This window comes from Schistocerca americana, chromosome 2 (assembly GCF_021461395.2).
Source record: "Schistocerca americana isolate TAMUIC-IGC-003095 chromosome 2, iqSchAmer2.1, whole genome shotgun sequence".
Classification (NCBI taxonomy): Eukaryota; Metazoa; Arthropoda; class Insecta; order Orthoptera; family Acrididae; genus Schistocerca; species Schistocerca americana.
In genome coordinates, this window is record NC_060120.1 from 788949719 (window position 1) to 788970808 (window position 21090).

At 38.9% G+C, this 21090-nt stretch overlaps 1 protein-coding gene across 1 annotated transcript in view; it reads left to right on the top strand.

Moving 5' to 3' along the window:
* Positions 1 to 21090, top strand: part of LOC124595233 (transmembrane protein KIAA1109) — a 509204-nt gene that overhangs the window by 166400 nt on the left and 321714 nt on the right. Inside the window, exons 30-33 of the mRNA XM_047133891.1 lie at positions 7265 to 7453; positions 8148 to 8324; positions 14773 to 14875; positions 20582 to 20758. Coding sequence (XP_046989847.1) covers positions 7265 to 7453; positions 8148 to 8324; positions 14773 to 14875; positions 20582 to 20758 — 646 coding nt within the window. The remainder of the gene's footprint in view (positions 1 to 7264; positions 7454 to 8147; positions 8325 to 14772; positions 14876 to 20581; positions 20759 to 21090) is intronic.

The following is a 21090-nucleotide window of genomic DNA, read 5'->3' on the forward strand; positions in this document are numbered from 1 at the left end:
AACGGACTACAGAACCATGTGGTGTTGGCAAGAGAACTGTAAACGAATGAATCACATCTATAGGAACTGTAGAAAAAGTTGGTTTTGCGTCACCTGGAAAGCATCGAAATCACAAGGAACCTGTGAAACAAATGGATGGTTTTAACAATGATGTTTTAAAGTGCTCCATGTGAATGATCAATGCCCGATATCACAAAAATGTGTTACAGTTATGCAGGAGAAAATTAGCTTCGATGGAAAGTGCTTCATCAATGTAAAGAAGTTTTTAGACATTGGTTCCTGATATGTTAAGAAAGAGTTTTTAGTTCAAAGAAGTGACATAGGTGCAGCATGAACTACATTCCATATAAAGATTCATGATACAAGAGAAGGAGGTAGTTCAACAGTGTATTATCTTGATGCAAAATGGGACAATTGGAATCATTCCAGAAAGATCTGCTGGAAAATGAGTGATGGTGTTTGCGGTTTTAAAGTTGTCATAGGAATAGGTTCACAGATAATTATTCTGCCTGCTGACTCTTCTTCTGGTTTTGTTTCTGAGAGTCAACTTGTATTTACGTGTAAGAAAAATAGCAGTGACTACCATTTGGAAATTAATGCTGTCACTTTCGTGGCGTGATTCACAATTCTTGTCATACTTTGCTTCAGAGTCAGTCATTGCCAGCTGTAATTCATCTGTAACAGATAAAACACTAAGTATAAACACCAGGTAAGCAGATATTTTTCCATCTTAAAAATAAAAATATTAATAACATTAATAACCAGACTCGTTCCGATCTCCTGCTGTTCGTTAATTTATACAAGTCACGTGACATAATTTATACAAGTCACGTGACATAACGTACAAGCTTGACTTCTTTGCACATGAATGGGATCACAAAGTTTCACGTTTACTCACGTGCCACTGTCAGTGTATACTTATGGATTTAATTTGGGGAAAGGATTAGGCTATATGGTAGAACAACAAAAATTCAAGAAAACATTCATTGAACCTCTTATGCATGAGGCAATAGACAACATCTCACCCGTAGCATGGGCACAGCCTGTGCGGCATGCTGAAAAGCTAATTTGAGAGGGAAGTGATGATGGATATAAGCCTTGAACCTATCATCATAAATTTACCATCAGATTGTTTGGAAACAGACTGAAATAGAAGTGAAGGTGGTATTACGATGTAGACTTTGGATCAAAGTTATAATATTTCTTAATTTTAAAGATGTGTGGTTTCAAAAATGTGTTTGTCAACATATCAGTTGTGTACATAATAATGAGACCTTCCTAACCTTTTTGATTAGGGCTTTGTATCCTTTGAATTATGGAGACTATAATGTCCAGCATATTGCCCAAGGAGAAGTTAAGCTTCTCCCACCATGTTGTATGCTGTAATAACACTTGAGAATGCAGGTGGATAAATTTGCCAAAAGTCTGTCATTTTCAAGGCACAAACTGGATAAGACCCTAAAATGACAGTAACTGTTACCGGTCGAGATACTGGTGGTTTTCGATGTTGTCAGTCATCATTCCCTGGAGTTATTTACAGATGATGGTTAATTGTTTGCTTGTTCAATGGATTATAAATGAGGTCTGTCACTGTAATGCCGAACGAGTTAGTTTATGCTCATAATGCCCGTTAACAGCAAAAAATATGACAACTTACTGACCATTTTTACAATAGGCTTTTCATTAGTCTTTTCTACCACTAATTCTTTTTGACACACAAGTTGTTATACTTTACTACAGTCAAACACATCAACACACACACCTTATACACATTTTTAAAAATTCTATTGAGTAGAAGCAGTTGTCAAGCAAATATAATGCTTTCGGTTTGTGCCTGAAGTTAATTTTGTTGTGTATTAAATTTTTACTTATAATACAGCTCAAATTACAATAAACGAAAATTATTACAAGCTGTTTCAATGATCTTGTAGTTATACAATTGTCATTCTGAGAAAAATTGTGCTTCACGTCTTCACAAAGCTGTGTCAGCTGTTCTCGCCTCCCGACATCATGCAGTTTGAAGCTGTGAAGCAGTGGACACAACATCGTCAAGACGTGGATTAATATTTTTCTCATGATGACTGATCAAAATTGGTTTTAATATCTACTATTCCCCTCATGGATTTGAACGTATAGTACGATGTACTGCAGGCAAATGAGCCTGACTGTTGTCCGCAGCAGCGCAATTCGGCAACGTGGACTTCGTTTGCTCTCTCTGCTGCTGCACACGTGCAGTTCTCAACCCTCCACTGCTCCGCCTCTACGCGTGTAAGTGCCGTCTTATGTGATGCGAGCTGTAGTGTATTTATGTTCTTGTGATTTTTACATAATGTGTCATGGAAACAGGAGAATCGTTTCATATCTGCTTGAAATACCCATCTGTTGTTGCTGTTTATTTCTATCAAAGGTCAATGCATTCAGTAGTAGTACTATACAGATGAGTGTCTGCCTCTGTGGCTGAGTGGGCAACTTGTCTGGATCCCATGTGTAGGCCTTTGGTTCAGTTCGCAGTATTACTAGGGACCGCTTCTTCAGCCTCTGAAACCACTTAAATGGGTAGAAGTGGCACTAAGTTTCTGAAAGCTAATGGCGGCTAAGAGAGATGCTCCTCCATACCAAATTAAACTGATGATGTTGACAAGGAATGACATGGCAGACAACCAGCATTGTCTGGTCTACAGGATCTGCCCTGGTGTGATCATGGAGGATCCTTCTTTTATTCTCTTATTTAATCACCATACCTATTAAAGTGTCAAATACAGTATGGTCTTCTCCTTATGTTCCTGTGGGTTATTGAAATTTACATACATTTAAGGCAGACTTTCCGTATTATGTTGGAACTAAAATGTGCTTTAATAAAGATATTCAGAAAGGAACTGTGCTGTTGCCCGCTGAAGTGGTGTTCGAGGTGGAGACAACAATTTCTCCAACTCTCTTTATATTTTCTTTGGGAAATTCCAATGAGGAGACTTTCCCACTACCTGTAATTGTAATCATACACTATTGTCTCAGTCATTTCTGCTCTCTCAATTGTATAAGTACCCTTGTAAATAAACAATAGTTATGAAACAGACACCTGTTGCTGTCACGGTTTACATGGCAACTTTGCATTCAATTCATCAGGCTCACTGTTGAAACTAGTACATTCATTCAAGCATTATCTCAATTGTATAAGTACCCTTGTAAATAAACAATAGTTATGAAACAGACACCTGTTGCTGTCATGATTTACATGCCAACTTTGCATTCAATTCATCAGGCTCACTATTGAAACTGGTACATTCATTCAAGCATTCACTTTTGCAAAGTGATGTCTGTTGCAGAGCTCAGTTTCTTTTTTCTCATGTACCTTACTGTAATGTTTTCTTGTTTGTGATATATGATATCCAACTTCTATGAAACGCTGTTCCTTATAAAGGAAGAGAAGAGAATCCTGTAAGAGGTGAAATTTTGTTGGCACTGCAGATTGGAATTGTAATTTTGGTATTTCGCTTTGCGCAGTCTTGAGCATACGTGCAGAGGAAGCATGAGGAATGGAAGTCCGGTCATCAGGGATGGAAATTTTGATCCTTGAATGTAAAATATTAAATGAAGAATAGCTTTTACTGATCTGAAATTAAAGATGTTCAGAATTTGTTTGATGGAGTCATTGATCATGTCACGAAGTTAATTGTGTATACCATGCTGATAATATTCATGAGACTTTCAGAAGAGAGGTTCATGGAATTAATCATTGACATTATCATGGCTTTAATTGGTTGCTTTAATATTCAAGCTTAGTTTTTGAACAGTTTGACATTTCTACAAAACAGAACAATTAAAAATCAATATATTTAGATTAATTATCCGTCTCTCTCTCCATCTCGTAGTTCATCAGTGCATAGTATAGAGTGCTAGGTGTACATTGTATGAGCTAGCATGTTTGCCTGTGTTGTGTACCAACAAGCAGAGCTAAGTAATACTTAAATGTTCCGTATAATTGGTAGAAATTGTTTTATAAAATGACCTAGCTGTAGTAATGTAATATTTTGTTACAGTGTGTGTTACAGGAACTGCAAAAACTTGTTTTTCATAATGAAAATGTTTGACAGTTGAACTAAGGCTGCTGCTTCTTTCCAGTATTATTTGATTGGAAATGTTGGTAGGTCTGTAACAAATTCGCTGTTTGTTTGGAATTTTCTGTTTTCTGACAGCTGATGATGGACCAGAGTTGTAGTGGGGAAAGCATGGAGAACAACCTTCCTCACTCAAAGTGAGATTCGATTAGAAATTTTCATTTTGATTCCTATTTTCCCCTTTATCGTGGTGTATATCTACCACTCTAAAGTGAAATATTTATTGTTGAGGATGAGGTTAAAGTTATGAGGAGAAAGGGTAGTCTTGCTTTCATTGAAGCTGTGAGAGAGAACACTCAAAATAGCACAGGTGTCACATGTGTTAATAAACATTGGTATAAGAGGGGATGGTTTCATACATGATTAAGACAACATGGCCAGCATGAGAGAAATTTACATGGCACATTCTCTTTTTCTACTCACTAAGTTCAGATGAAATCTAATTTTACTTGGTCCAAATTTTTTTGGTGCTTATGGAATGTTGTTTAATGTTTAAGAAATGTAAAAAAATTGCTGATAAGGCGGTATGTTCAGAATAGTGTTTTTTAAATAGAAGCTATTCCATATCCATGAAATTTGTTCTGCATCCACATGCTGTACCTTCTCCTGTGCCTCCATTCCCTCCTCTTTTTCACCATTTCTATGCAGCAAAGGGAGGTTTCTCTCTTCTGTGAGTACTGTGTAATATTTAATCTCACTACAGTTTCATCTCGCTACGTAATTCATCACATCCTCTTTGCTTATGTCCACCCACCAAATTGCACAAGGGTTAAGATACCAGGTTTGTATTTAGTGTGGGCTAGTTTTAAACTAGATCATCAAGTAATTATTCATTGGTTTTCCTATGTACTTACATTGGTTCAGAGGAATACTTATGTTTTTTCCTCCAACACTCACATGGAAAATTATTGTCACAGGGATATCTCAGAGTAGTGGTGGATCTCTCTTGCCATTTCTGTTGGTAATGGTAGCACATTGAATCTTTGAAAATGAAAGAGTAGCACAGAAGAGAAATGATTGTGTGTTTGAAACTTGGAGGCAGAGTCTGGTGATTTATGCCACTGTCTGAGAGTCAGTCACAGCAAGTAATTATATTGGATACAAATCCGACATTGCCTGGGTATTAATTTTGCCAATTTTCTATTAGTAATGAACACAAAAAATGAACTATGTGTGTAGTGTAATATCCCAGGCAGTTTCTGTACACTGGGCACAGCTGCTTCGCACGTGTACAGTGTGATTTCGTAAAAGTCTCTGTTGCAATGCCTCTTCATAGCTCTGTAGACTAAGATTGTTTCAGTGTTCAGCCGTTTGCACTTCACAGCTGAAAGCATTTAAAAGCACTGCCAGATGTCAGGGATTTCCATAGGTTGACTCAACTGTAGGAGTGTCTTCGTAGTAAAGAGTAAATGTATTAAAACTTCCTGCATTATGTGTGACTTTTTCATGCACCTGATTGTTTTTGACATAATATTTCTTTAAGAATTTGTATGGATTAAAAGTATTGAAAGGAGAGATTGCCACTCACCAGGAAGAGGAGGCATTGAATCACAGACAAGAACAATGAAAAAGAGTATTAGAAACATTTTTCATCTTTCAGATAAAGTCCTCCTCCAGAAGTAGAGCTCTACACATTCACACAACAATGGACTCACATGTGGTCTGGCTGTGACTGCGTCTGACATGAGTAGCAATCTAGCAGGGGTGGGTAGGGAGGGTAAGAAGGCTGTATGGTGCGAGGAGGGGGAGGGATAGTAGGAATGGTGGGGAAAGGTGCTTGTTGGAGTGGGGTGGGACAGGATAGGACTGCTAGTTGCAGCATTAGGAGGCTGAGTGGGGGAGGGGGGGGGGGGGGAGGATTTGTAGGTGTGTTGGTAGGATTGAAGGTGTGTGTCGGGAGGGGGGGGGGGGGTAGCATACTGAAAGAGGAACAGGAAGAGGGGAGAGGAGATAGGCAGGAGCAGGACAGTGTCCAGTAAAGGTTGAGGTCAGGGGGTTATGGGAATGAAGGATATGTTGTAAGGAGAGTACCTACTTGTGAAATTTGGAAATATTGGTGTTGGTTGGAAGAATCCAGATAGCACAGGCTGTGAAGATGTCATTCAGGTGAAGCTTGTCATATTGGGCAGCTTGTTCAGCAACTGGGTGGTTCAGCTGTCTCATGGCCACAGTTTGTTGGTGGCTATTCATGCAGACAGACAGCTTGTTGGTTATGCCCAAGTAGTATATGGCACAGTGGTTGCAGCTAAGTTTGTAGATCTCATGGTTGCTTTCACAAGTGTCTGTGCCTTTGGTGGGGTAGGAGTTGTCTGTGACAGGACTAGAGTAAATGGTAGTGGGACGATGTGTGGAATAACTCTTGCATCTAGATCTATTGCAAGGTTAGGCACCATGAGGCGATAGGTTGTGATCAGGGATGGAATAGGGACAACCAAGGATATGCAGGATAGGTTGGGCAGTTTGTGGAATACCCCTTTGGGAGCAGTGCGGAGGATATTTCTCATTTCAGAACGGGATGACAGGTCGTTGAGAGCCTGGCACAGAATGTGATTCATTTACTCAGTTCTGGGTGGTATTGGTCATGAGATGACTGCCCCCTTGTGGCTGGACTGTGGGTATGTGGGAGAAATCGGAGATATTTTTCCGGACCACGTTGAAAGAGTAATTTTGATCTGTGAAGGCCTCAGTGAGATGCTAGACATATTTGGAGAGGGTCTGCTTCTCACTACAGATGCAGTGGGACTTTTGCCATCCTGAGGCAATGGATGTGAATGTGTGAGTTGTTGTTGTGACTGTGCGAGAGTTCTACTTCCGAAGGAGGACATTGTCTGAAAGCTGAAAACATTTCTAGTGGTCGTTTTCATTGTGCCTGTCAGTGAGTCAGCACCTCCTCTAAGTGTCAGTAGCAAAGTTTCCTTTTCATATTGTTGTCACTCCGTCCTGGAATTTCCATTGTAATATTGAATATTGTCAGTTTTTAATCGATACTGGTGTCCTTAGGTCTGTTGTTCTTGTTTTGTAATGGAGAACTCCTATTCATGCAGTTTCATTGCAGAGTGTGTGTGCACCATACAGGTTCCATTCAGTTAAGAGCCAGTGATTTTCTAGATTGTCTACGTACATGTTAAGTGGTTTGTAAAATGTTACAGGGAGTTTCAGGTGATGAAGATAAAAGAAGTGTTAGTGGAATCCATCCTATCATAACACCCCATAAAAAGTACAACAGCAGTTTACCCATATCCACACATCAGAGATCTGTCAGTCCACGTTACTTTGTTCACAGTGGACCAGAAAGTTTGAACGACAGACTTAGCACTAATGATGGTCTAGAAGTCCCTGTGAGTATAGCATGCTACATAGTCTTTGTGAATCACCCAGTCATTGCCAGTAGTTTGTTCTCCTCCCAGCACAAATGCTTTCAGCACAAATGCTTTACTTGCTTATATTATAGTGCTCTTATCAACAGCCAAACCACGTTTTCATCATTGACCTGTAACTGATGTTACTGCTATTTAGTTGATTTTCTTTCTTCTGGTAGAGATTTCTATTTTATGTCCTTGCTTTCTATTATTTACTTTTGACATACTTCATGGGTTTGGTGTTGCCTCATCCATGTTGATCTTTTGTGCTTATTCCACTACATTCTTATTTTTCGTTTTCTTTTGCTTAGGAGAGCACTTCTCAGAAATTGACATAAGCCAGAATGAGTGGTTTCATTGCATGCTGAAGATGGTGCTTTAAAAAGCTTGAGTTTTTCTTTGAATCAGTGAGTGAGATTTTGTTCACCCTCTGCAGATGCAGACATCACTTGGTACAAAGCAGTACTGTAGAATTATTACATAGAGCTTCCATAATAACACATGTACACTAACAACATTTTTACAATCAAAGACTGCAAATATTTCATGTATCACATATTTACTCTAAATGTTGTTCTTAAGTTATATAATTCTTATATTATTTTCAAACAATTTTAAATGTGCAATAATATATCAGTTTTTCCTGCTTGATAGCATATTTGTAATCTTTCAGGAACATGAAGCCATTATCCCTGATTCTTCTGACAGCCATTCTGTGTCTAGTACATCATTTATTTCAGCTGTCTCTTCGCAAGAAGATTTGACATTGGTTAATTTGCATATGCAAGTGAATAAGCCTATTGTGGATTCACCACTGCTAATGTCAAGTTACATTAGTCATCTATCACAGGTAAGGAGTATCCAGGAAGTAACACCAGCACAAATCTAGTATAGGTAATGTTGAATAGTTTTCTCCTTGTATGAGAAAAGTAAAGTAGTGGAACAATCTTGGTTCTATTTATGTGTCACTGATAACTTCTTATTATAATATGGCTTGTTTTGGCTATTTTGTGATGAACTCGTAACTTAGAGTCTTTGTTGCAGTTCAATAAAATGGTTTTCTTGCTAAAAGTAAGCTAAACAAACACATTTTTGTTTGGAATCGATAATGGTTTTCTGTGTTTGTGCACTAAACTCAATTGGAATGTTAGTAATTTATCTGACACTGATAATTACCAATGTTTCAAATGGGCATTTGTCTGCATTATTGTTAAGTAATAGCTGGGTAGTTAATAGCATTGTAACATTCAACATACTTCATATATTATTACAGGGTGTATATGACCCGGGACAACTGGGAGATTCAGGAAAAACTTGGGAATTTTTCCATTTGGGAGAATTTTTTAGAATTCCGGGAATTTCTCATTGTTTTAGTTTTCCATTATTTTTTTGTAGCTTTGGCTTTAGGAAGACTACGCAATGTTTCATAACAACAAATTGCCTCTGATGAGCATGACGTCCCAACTGTTTACATTAGATTCATTTGAGCGGTTGCAAGCAAGCTTATGCGCATGTACATTTGAGTCGCGTATGAGTAATACCTTCTTCCGCTTCTGACTACAGAAGTGTGGCAGTTAGCTGTATAAGCAATAGCAGCAAGCAGCCAGATGCTATCCGGAAAAATTTTACTGATGCGCCTAAGCTGTCAGATCCACGTATGCGCAACAGGCCCGGAACTAGGGGGCGGGGACAAACCGGGGTATCTACCCTGGGTGGCAGTTTCGGGGGGCAAATTCATATTATTCTTCAGAATCTAGAGAGTATGAATGAAATGTGAAACAATTTCCTAACATCAAACTTTTTGCTTGTAGTAGGCCTGATAGGCATTTGATAATGGTACTTAGTTCATTATATTCTGTCGTGTTATAAAATGACCATTTGTGCCAAAACAGCCTTGCTTATTTGCCGTGTGTAACAATTGCTGCAATATTAGGCTGGCCTATTTCGTTTTATCTAGCAGTGACAAAATACACGTAAACAGATCGAGAAACCACACCAGTCTTGGGTACTATTTGTATTAACAGCTTTTCTAGTATTAGACAATGACATTTTGTTTTTCATGTAGCAAAACGTTGACAAACTTTGATGAGGTAATAGATTCTTTTCCAGAAAGGAAAGTACGCCATATAAAGCTGTGGCAAGATTAGAGATGAAAAAAATCAAGGACTTGAGGATTAAAGAAATGTGTACCGTCTTGATTGTCTCATGTCTTTACTCGTTTCATGTATCCTATATTTAATTTTATGTCACACAAAACAGCAAGTTATTAGCTAATAGGCAGTAAAGACTGCAAATTTTCTGAAGAGTTCTTGTTCTGCCGGTTGCAGATAATCCTATCCAGTATTAATTGTGAGATTTTTTTAAAGAGGGGCAGGATGTCAAACCGGCTGACTGGTAGCAGTGGAGGCACTGCAGGACATTTTAATTTTCACTGGCATGAATATCGTTTGATGGCACCCATTACAAAATATTACACGTTTGAATTCCACAGAGCGGAATACAGAGACGTGCGATGGAAGAATGCTGTGTAAAGAGGCGTTGTACTGCTCTTGACCAAATAATGTGTCTTACGTTCCCTCAAACATATCAGACTCTTCAGAAAGATGTGCGCTACAAAATTAAGATATTTTTGAAAAGTTGGTTTTTTAAATTTTTGGCGTCCTACCTCAAACGCTGGAGGGAGGGGGAGTGCCACTATCTAATATTGCCCCAGATCGGAAATATCGTAGATCCAGACCTGATGCACAGAGCAGTCTGAGTTGTAGTGGGGAGGTGGTAGTCTCCACATGACTCGTGTTTACGTTAAGTGATTTTGCTGTTTCCTCTTCGTTTATTGCTCTCACGTCAAATGAAAACAAAATAGATTTCTGTGGCCGGGAGCTGTCAAGTGAATTAAAATACTCTCACACAGTTACGGAAGGCTAAAATGTGTTATTAGTTTCAGATTTTATTTTGTTTCCACCTTTCTGACAGTCAAGCGTTAATCACCTTGCAGAAAAATGAAGTTATTTTTGTCGGAAAGTAACATGTCATGTTTGGTGGAATATGAATCTATACTTTCGTAATACAAAAATATGCAGTGTACATGTTGCTGCACATCAGACATCTTTCCAAAATGTGTTTTTTTCCCCGAGTTTCGTTTTCTAAAGTGCCAGGAAATTCTACGCCGGTGTATAAAAACACAACCACTGAAAGGACTGATAAGTTTTACAGTTCCAAGGAAAAGTATAGTGTTTAACACGGAAAAAGTGTATTTTCATCCGGGAGAAAGTGTATTTTTAACCGGGAAATCCGGGAAAAATCCGGGAATTTTTTTTCCTCGTCCACATATACACCCTGTATTAAAGAGCTTAGTCACTGTTGCAAATTCAAGATTAGGGGATATCCCTTTTTTATGTGTTGTTGTTATCTTTATTATAGTTTCACATACAGTGGTAGTCTTCACACTGAAAAATAATTGCGGTTACTGAATATGATCATGAATTCTAAAGATACATAATTTACCACTCAATGATCTGAGTTCATAAATTGTTTTAGCTATTGTCTGCTAAACATTTATAAGTACAACTAAATCTCTGTAGCAAGTGAAGACTGTGACCTACACCTGTTAATTAGGTTTTTGTATTAAACTGCAGCATAATTAGTAGTACGTTTGCCTTCTTTGTTACTTCTCTTCTTCTGAACTATAATGATATACCAATGCACAGCTGGCCAGGGTGGCCAAGCGGTTTTAGGCGCTACTGTCTGGAACTGCGCGACCTCTACAGCGCAGGTTCGAATCCTGCCTCAGTCATGGATGTGTGTGATGTCCTTAGGTTAGTTAGGTTTAAGTAATTCTAGGGGACTGACGACCTTAGAAGTTGTCCCAAAGTGCTCAGAGCCATTTGAACCAATGCACAGAAATATTATGTAGCAGCAATAGGATCTCAATAGAGGAATGAGGGTATTATGATGCAGTGAGATGTTGCTGTGTAAGCTGTCATTGTGCAGTTGAGACACTGCTATGAGTTAATGTCATATCAGAAAGAAGTAATATTGATTGTATCAAATGGAAAATACACTCAAGAAAACTATAAAATTGTGAGAAAGATTTCTGGCAAATACATACCTTTGGGAGATGAAAGTAATACTGCTGATAGGCTGACTCTCGTCTTTGAGTTTGAATTTTGTTGTACCATATTTCAATTTTAATTACTTTTTCTTTTGCACCGAGTGAGGTTGCACAGCAGTATGGTGCTGGACTCTTGTTCAGGAGATTGTTGGTTAAAATCCCTGTCCAGTCCCCCTGTTTTACATTGTTTATCAGGTTATTTGCTCAACTGCTCTCTTTTGTAATTGAAGGTTAGACAAATTGGATAATTTTTGAATGCTGCAACCTGTTTCAATTGATTGAAACAGCATTTTAGCGTGGATTCAGTACAGTCACCAGTGAACAATTAGTTCATCACAGTTATGTGAATCGATATTGTAACCTTTCTTCTGTGTTCTAATAATTCCTGACGGTATACTTGATTCAAAGAACTTCTTAACAAGTTTAAAATGTATGTCGCTGGATGTGAATTGCTACACTAAGCAGCTAGTGTAAGAAGTTCATGGCATGACAAAGAAAAAACAAGGTTAAATACTGGAAACTCAGGCAGGAATATCAATAATGTAGGAAAAGATAGGTTGCTACTTATCATAAAGAAGACGACATGTTAGTTGCAGACAGGCACCATTAAAAGACACTCACATATAGCTTTCAGCTATAGCAAAGAGAAATACACACCATTCACACATACAAGCAAACACGCCTCATGCACACATGACCGGGAACTCCAGCAGCTCGGGCTGGAATGCAGCTGTCATGTGGGATGCAGGCTGCAATCTGGAGGGGGCGGGGAAGGAGAAGGGGAAGGGATAGTGGTGTACAGGTGAGGGGGGGGGGGGGAGATAAGAGATAAATGCTGTCTGGCATAGTGTGCAGAGATGAGAATTCCAACAGGTGCAGCGTCAGGTGATTGTGGAACAGGATTGTGGGGCATTGAGTGAAAAAGGAGAGGACGGAAAAATGGGTGGGTGCATTGGCAGAGGGCAGCAAACAAAGAGTGTGGGAGATGAGAATGGAGAGATGATGACAGGATGGAGGGGGTGGAAACAGTTGGGTGGAGGGTGTGGGGTAGTACATTACCGTAGGTTGAGGCCAAGACAATTATGGGTGCGGAGAATGTGTTGTAAGGATAACTCCCATCTGCGCAGTTCAAAAAAGCTGCTGGTAGAGGGGAGCATCCAGATGGCTCAGTTAGTGAAGCAGCCATTGAAAGCAAAGCACGCTATGTTCAGCTACATGTTGTGCCACAGGGTGGTCTACTTTGCTCTTGGCCACAGTTGGGCAGTGGCTGTTCATCCTGGTGGGCAGCTTGTTGGCAGTCGTACCAATATATAAAGCTGTGCAGTGATTGCAGCAGAGCTGGCAAATCATTGCACAGCTTTTTTTTATTGGTATGACTACCAACCAGCTTTCCACCAGGGTGGACAGCCACCTGCACCTGTCGTTATTCTAGTCTCTGGACACTCCACAAGAGAGCATTCATCTCTTACCCCACTCCCACCCCCCTCCCCCTCACCTGTACACCACTATCCTTTCCCCTTCTCTTTCCCCACCCCTTCCAAATTGCTGCTCGTGCCCCACAAGATAGTTGCATTCCAGCCCGAGCTGCCAGAGCTGGCAGTCATGTGTGCATGAGTTGTGCTAACTTGTGTGTATGAATGGTGTGTTGCTCTAGTGGTGATGAAAGCTGTAGCCGAAAGCTTTATGTAAGTGTCTTTTAATTGTGCCTTTCGGCAACCGTTTTTTCTTTACGGCAAGTTGCAATCTTTCTTTTCCTACATTGTTAAAACACAAGATTTGTATCAAAAGAAACATTTTATTAAGAAAACATTACAAATAGACAGGATGGTTGGCCAGTACTTACCTTTAGGAGACAAAATCCCAAGTATTGCCAGTAGAACTCTGCATTTTCAGAATTTATATATAAATTCCCAACATTAACCCCATTTGTGAATGGCTTGCCCTCCTTTCTAACCTTCCTCAACCAAGTTCTATTTTCTACATGAGGAAGGAATATACAAGTTCCGAAAACTGGGTATAGCGTTTTTGTGTCTCAAAGTGTATCCATTAAAAATACTTGAAATTTCTAGAATGAGATTTCCACTGTGCAGTGGAGTATGTGCTGATATGAAACTTCCTGGCAGATTAAAACTGTGTGCCGGGCCGAGACTCGGGACCTTTGCCTTTCGCGGACAAGTGCTCTACCATCTGAGCTACCCAAGCACGACTCAGCCTTAATTCCACCAGTAGGTGATGAGGTACTGGCGGAATTAAGGCTGTGAGGACGGGGCGTGAGTCGTGCTTGGGTAGCTCAGATGGTAGAGCACTTGCTCACGAAAGGCAAAGGTCCCGAGTTCAAGTCTCAGTCCTGCACACAGTTTTAATCTGCCAGGAAGTTTCATACTTGAAATTTCTTCACCTGAAAGAATTGCAGTATGAGAAGATAGTGATCCATTTTGATTTTTTTAAACCTAATCACTAATAAGTATGTTTAGTCAAATGACTTTTAATTTCTTTAATACCTACAGCAGAGTAAGGTATGGCCAAAATAAGTATATTTCTCAGTGTCAACTTTTTTTATTTGATGTGTTGTGAGTTTTTGTCTTCCCCGCTGTTTCTTTGGAAACACTGGGGAGCCATAACTGGCAAATATGGTGGATGTGGAACCTTTTCAGAGTGAAGACTGTGCAGTTTTGTATCAACCATTTAGGATGTGTGTAAGGTCACATTATTGTGATAACAAAGAAGTTTCTTCTTTGATTACCTTTTTCCAACATTGAAGAGTTGTACTTCACAGTGATGGTTCTGCCCTTGTGAAAGTAGCTTTTAAATTTCACATCATGAGAATCCTCAAAATGCAACTATGCATTTTCCATGAGGTGAACCAGTTTTGCGTTTTTGGAAAACATATTTCAGGCCTATACTGTCCAAAGATTATGGTATTTTGGGCAGCATTCCTGCAATCACTGTGTTAAGCTAAAAACTGTTCAAGAGACACGTCTTTACATGTTAAAACAATGTATCTAACCAAAAAACCAGAACTTGAACTGAGACACTCACTTTTTATGGACACTGCTTTTACCAGATGAGTTACTGTGACAAAACTTAGTGCCTGCCCTCACAGCTCCAGGGGAGGTGAGATTATTTCAGCTTGCACGTCACAGCGTTCTAGGATGTTGCTAACTGGTTGCGTTAATTTCCATTTCAGGTCTCATGTAGAAACTGGTCACATGCATCTCTCCCATCAGGCTGCGATGCATTTACAGTCCCACTGTTCCAGCGGACAGAGGATGGTCGTCTCATTTATGTTGGTAAGACATGACAATTTTTGCTGCTAATAATTCTCTCCTATCAATACATTATAGCTACCCAGTGTAATTTTTGTGCAATTATTTGATAGAGCCCATATTTCTATGATTTTGAGCATTAATCTCAGTTGCCTCTCGTAGAAATTACATTCCAAATTTATCACCAATAAAATTTTATGGCAAGTCACTTCATTTCAACAGGATACTCGATGGTATGATTTTGTTCATAACTATTGTTCAGCATCTGCCATGTATATACTCTTCACCAAAATAAAAATCAGTTGTCAGCTGTACAAAAATTTTAATTTCACGTTACCAGTTTCAACAGATTAATCTGTTATTTTTGGAAGTTTGATACAGGCTTACATCATAGGCAGGCTGATGTAAAATAATAACCTCTAGGAAAAATATTTCCTTCATTAGAGAGCAATTAACTGTGTCCCATAACAAGAAGTACATAATATATTTGATGAATAATGAGCAACAGTCTGTGCAGTTGATCACAGATTTGTATTTGAATGAAAAGAATACTTGATGGTGTTTCTTGATAAAGGGAATTTTTTACTCCTGCTAGTGGCAATGATGATCGTTTGTGAACGTTCAAAATACTGAAATAAAGTGACGTTATATCGCATTCTGGAAAAAATTTAATTCAATAATGCTCTTGTGAGACACATGGTGGTCTGCTTTAGACTTGGTCTACCTCAAATGTATTGTCAATCACTGGTTTGATTGTAATTGAGGTGTGTAATTACAAATTGTTTTTTGACATCCTCAGTGCACGTGGCATGAAACAATGAAAGTATACATTGTGTTTAAGACTATTTACATTTGATTTATGTATGAGTTTTCAGATAATTAAACATGGTAAATGAAGAAGGAATACTTGTTTCTTTTACATGTCTGAACCGCCATCATTTTACTAATGGTCTTGCAGTATTTATTTTTTGTGCAGGTTATTGGTAAATTGAGTGACTTAGTAGAATAACTTTAAAAGTTGGTCTGAAATCAATAAATATTATAAAAATGGGTGTATGTATGTGGATGTGTTCCACATCTCCTCCTAAACCACTGGATCGGTTAGAACCACCTAACTGTCATACTTCTGTGTTATGGAAATGATAGACTGCTACTCACAATAAAGAGGAGATGTTGGGTTTCAGACAGGCACAACAAAAAGACTGCTATACAATTAAGCTTTTGACCAAATGGCCTTCTTCTGAGGTAGAAAACACACACACCTTTATGCAAGCACAACTCACATACATGTGACCACTGTCTCTGGCCACTGAGGCCAGACTGCGAGCACCTGCCAACTGAAGATATGCCTATCGGCTGCTTCTGGGAGAGATCAGACAATAAATAGATCGCAAGACAGTGGAAGACAGAATGATGACCAATGAAAAGAAAGTGGCAGTGCACTGAGCATATAGCTAGTGATATTGATGCCAAGTGGACGAAGTAAGTTCATAGCTATAGACCAAGAGATGAGAGAATGTTGAAATGACATCCCAATGGAAAATGGCATGAGAAAATGTGCAGGGGAAATGTGGATGTTTATCACTGAACATTAATGCTGGAAAACTGCATAAGATGTCTTTATCGAACTGTGAATGTCAAATGACAGATCATGATGCTGGTGAAGCATGACTCTGATAATTTCTATAGCTTCAGTTCAGACACATCAGTGATGCAACAAGTGAAGTGTGCTAAATATGCATTGTGAGAAAATTGAATATCTATTCCTGATTATGGATGAACTTTGCAGCAGTACATTAAGAGAAAATGTGAAAGTGTGTTCCTGACAATCTGAAACATACTGTCTAGTTTAATTATAATCCTAGAATGGCATGCAATAAAAACCATAAAAAATCGTTAACAGGATGGTTTATTCAGTTTTATTTAAAAATTATATTGGTGTCTGCAACTTGTTTTGGGACCTAATTTTCCATTTGCAGGTCATCTATTAATCAGACAACATGCACAACATTGAATCAATTAATCACCATATCCTTCATGTTGGTTTCAATTTAGCACTGTGCAGTGGGTTCCTGTCAGCTTCATATGCCATGGATATCATTAATCTGCAACTTCTAAAGTGGCAAACCCCTACTCACCCCAACAAGCTTTGATCCTGAAATGTGTCACATACTTCATTTTATTTTATAATTGTGACTGGACATATGTGATTAATGTTAATAAATGTAATCATTTTGCCGTTCTCTTTTGTGCTCACATTTCACAATTCAGAAAGTTAAAACTTATCTTTGAGTTCTATGGATTTTGTTTTGTATTGCCCGAAGCCAAAGCAATCGTTTGAGGCCTGTCCACTAGGCAATGAGCAGTTGACATTATATTAAATGATCATATTTGGGAAATTTCAACTGCTTTACTATAAACAACAATTTAGGTACTTGAAATTTTTTCAGATATTGCCATTCCAAGAAAGTGTATGGAATATTTCATTTTTACTTCCAAATAGTGGTAGTCTGTTACTCCTAGTACAAAGAAAAGTAAAGTTTGTGATCTCAACAAATATTTGGCACTGATGTCTAAGGAATTGGAGTATGTATTTCTGACAGAGATTCTTGCAATTACAATGCACTAAATTTTGTGAATCAGGAAAAAAATGAAGAGATTAGCAAATTTGATAGTGGATCTCAGCAAGGATAAGGTAATTGCATTGGACAAAGGTATTTAATTCCAGTTATTCTGATATAAACATATTGAGAGGATTCAAGTAAGTCACATTGTCATTGTGGACCTGACAAAGTGTGTCATTGGGAGGCGTTGGGTATAAAATCTTCAATCTTATTGAATGAATGTTTACAAGGATTGTATATCATAGTGCTTCCAAAAAGTGTCAGTGAAGTGGTTGTGGTTGTGATAGTGGTGATACCGAAGGCAGTGATTCCAAAAGATGTGTGGTGTTGCAGTGCATTATTTTGTCGAAAATAGAACATGAGGAGAAAAGAAAAATTACACATTAAAAGAAAAAGTTGTATGTAACAGTAAAAAGACGGGAATCACTGGATGAATATACTGGAGGGGTATGTGGTCAGCACGCCACTCTCCTGACTGTTAATATTGACTTTTGTGTCTGATACAATTGTGTCTCCTTGAAATAGTTCCTCAGGTGCCCTCACAATACCGAGTAAACCCTAGTAGATTTTGTGTACTTTTCATTCCATAGATCCACAATGAGGAGATCCTCAAGGATATAATGTTGAGTACTGCATCAAGGATAATTATTTAGTGGTACATGACATCAAACATGGAGCCTGAATCTGCCAGTCTCACATGCTGATTTCTCAGTTGTGGTGACAAGACTCACTTCACTGTCAAAAAATTAATATTTTTATTATAATCACAATTATACACTACTGGCCATTAAAACTGCTACACCAAGAAGAAATGCAGATGATAAACGGGTATTCACTGGACAAATATATTATACTATAACTGACATGTGATTACATTTTCACGCAATTTGGGTGTATAGGTCCTGAGAAATCAGTACCCAGAACAACCACCTCTGGCCGTAATAACGGCCTTGATATGCCTGGGCATTGAGTCAAACAGAGCTTGGATGGAGTGTACAGGTACAGCTGCCCATGCAACTTCAACACGATACCACAGTTCATCAAGAGTAGTGACTGGCGTATTGTGAAGAGCCAGTTGCTCGGCCACCATTGACCAGGCGTTTTCAATTGGTGAGAGATCTGGAGAATGTGCTGGCCAGGGCAGCAGTAGAACATTTTCTGTATCCAGAAAGGCCCGTACAGGACCTGCAACATGCGGTCGTGCATTATCCTGCTGAAATGTAGGGTTTCGCAGGGATCGAATGAAGGGTAGAGCCACGGGTCATAACACATCTGAAATGTAACGTCCACTGTCCAAAGTGCCGTCAGTGCGAACAAGAGGTGACCGAGACGTGTAACCAATGGCACCCCATACCATCACGCTGGGTGATACGCCAGTATGGCGATGATGAATAACCGCTTCCAATGTGCGTTCACCGTGATGTCGCCAAACACGGATGCGACCATCATGATGCTGTAAACAGAACCTGGATTCATCCAAAAAAATAATGTTTTGCCATTCGTGCACCCAGATTCATCGTTGAGTACACCACCGCAGGCGCTCCTGTCTGTTATGCAGCTTCAAGGGTAACCGCAGCCATGGTCTCCGAGCTGATAGTCCATGCTGCTACAAACGTCGTCGAACTGTTTGTGCAGATGGTTGTTGTCTTGCTAACGTCCCCATCTGTTGACTCAAGGATCAAGACGTGGCTGCATGATCCGTTACAGCTATGGGGATAAGATGCGTGTCATCTCGACTGCTAGTGATACAAGGCTGTTGGGATCCAGCACGGCATTCCGTATTACCCTTCTGAACCGACCGATTCCGTATTCTGCTAACAGTCATTGGATCCTGACCAACACGAGCAGCAATGTCGCGATATAATAAACCGCAATCGTGATAGGCTACAATCCGACCTTTATCAAAGTCAGAAACTTGATGGCACGCATTTCTGCTCCTTACACAAGGCATCACAACAACGTTTCACTAGGCAACGCCGGTCAACTGCTGTTTGTGAATGAGAAATCAGTTGGAAACTTTCCTCATGTCAGCATGTTTTAAGAGTCGCCACCGGCGCCAACCATGCGTGAATGCTCTGAAAAGCTAATCATTTGCATATCGCAGCATCATCTTCTTGTCGGTTAAATTTCACATCTGTAGCACGTCATCTTCGTGGTGTAGCAATTTTAATGGCCAGTAGTGTGCTTTAAAATGCAGTGTGCTTAAGTTTGTTTACTGCTGTTTTTGTGACACCATATATAATTGTTTCTTGGAATACTGCATGATCCATTTCATTGCATAGTGATTATCACTGGATGCTGTCAATTTATTACAGATGCTGATAGGTTGCATCCTGTAATGGGCAAGAACATCTGTGCAGGTATTTTCCATCATGTTTTATGTTTATGCCTAACATGCTTGTATTGCTCTGAATGTATGCTGAACAGATTGTGAGACATGCAGTTTATGGTTCATGGCCTAATTACGTAACTAGTTTACTTCTTACTGTTCATCTGCTCTTTGCATTAAACTTAATTTTTAACGTGCTTTTAATAAAAAATTGTCGACTTCCAATGGAAATGGTAACTGATTGACTGTATTAACTTTCCATCAAAGATTTGAAAGTTTTTTTAACCAACTACATAACAAAAGTTGCAACAAAGTTGTTACTTTGAATGTAATTTCACTAAATGTGACTCTTAAAAAAGGAAGGAACAGTACCTGAGGCGCTAAAGAGAGCAGAAAGTATGAACTTCCAAATATGTTACACAGTTGTCTTCAGAAATTTGTAGCCAAGGATGACAGTAGCAGATAACTCATGTTGGATTTATAGGACAGACTGTTTATCATTTTCATGTATAAAGTCCAAAAATGGGAAAACAAGTTAACACAAGATACTTTATTTGCAAATTGTGGGGAATTTTACTTTTATGACCTGCTAAACATGAAAGCACTTAACAAAATCTGTGTACGTTCATCCATAATTTATTTTAAATGAAGCACTTATGTGGAATAAATCTTTTTTCTCCCTCTCTCTGACACTCATTTTTCCAGCTGGTGTTCTCACGTAAGTTTGTCAGTGAACATTATGTTGATACATTATATGGCTTTTATTTATGTTTGCAGGTAGTAAGTATACACCAAAATTTGAAACTTTGACAGAAGGATTTACATCTCTTAAAATGGTGGGTCGTCCAAATGAACATGGTTCCCCTCCTCCACAAAGTGGCAAAACACCAACTCATCCATACACCTGGGACAGTAGCACATTTATGGGCTCAGAAGCAGATGATTTGGAGAGTGGTGAGTATATTATGTTGTTTTTTGGGATTAATGCAACAGTATCATAGATAATTGAAATGAAGCAAATATGCCTGAATGTTTGCACCTGTGCTGATGATTTTTGAAATTTTACTGGATTTAAAGATACAGTAATCCAGCTATTTTTGAGTAATTTTCCTTGAGCCTAAGTTGTGTATGCACATACATCTGCTTGAAAGAGATGAGAAATTCTGAATGGCTTGTGAGAATATTCCTGTGTAGAATTACTGAAGCTCCAGTATAGATTCTTGTCCATAAATTTCTGTTTTCTCCATCACTTACTTTTAGCAAAATGAAATAATCACCTAGGTATT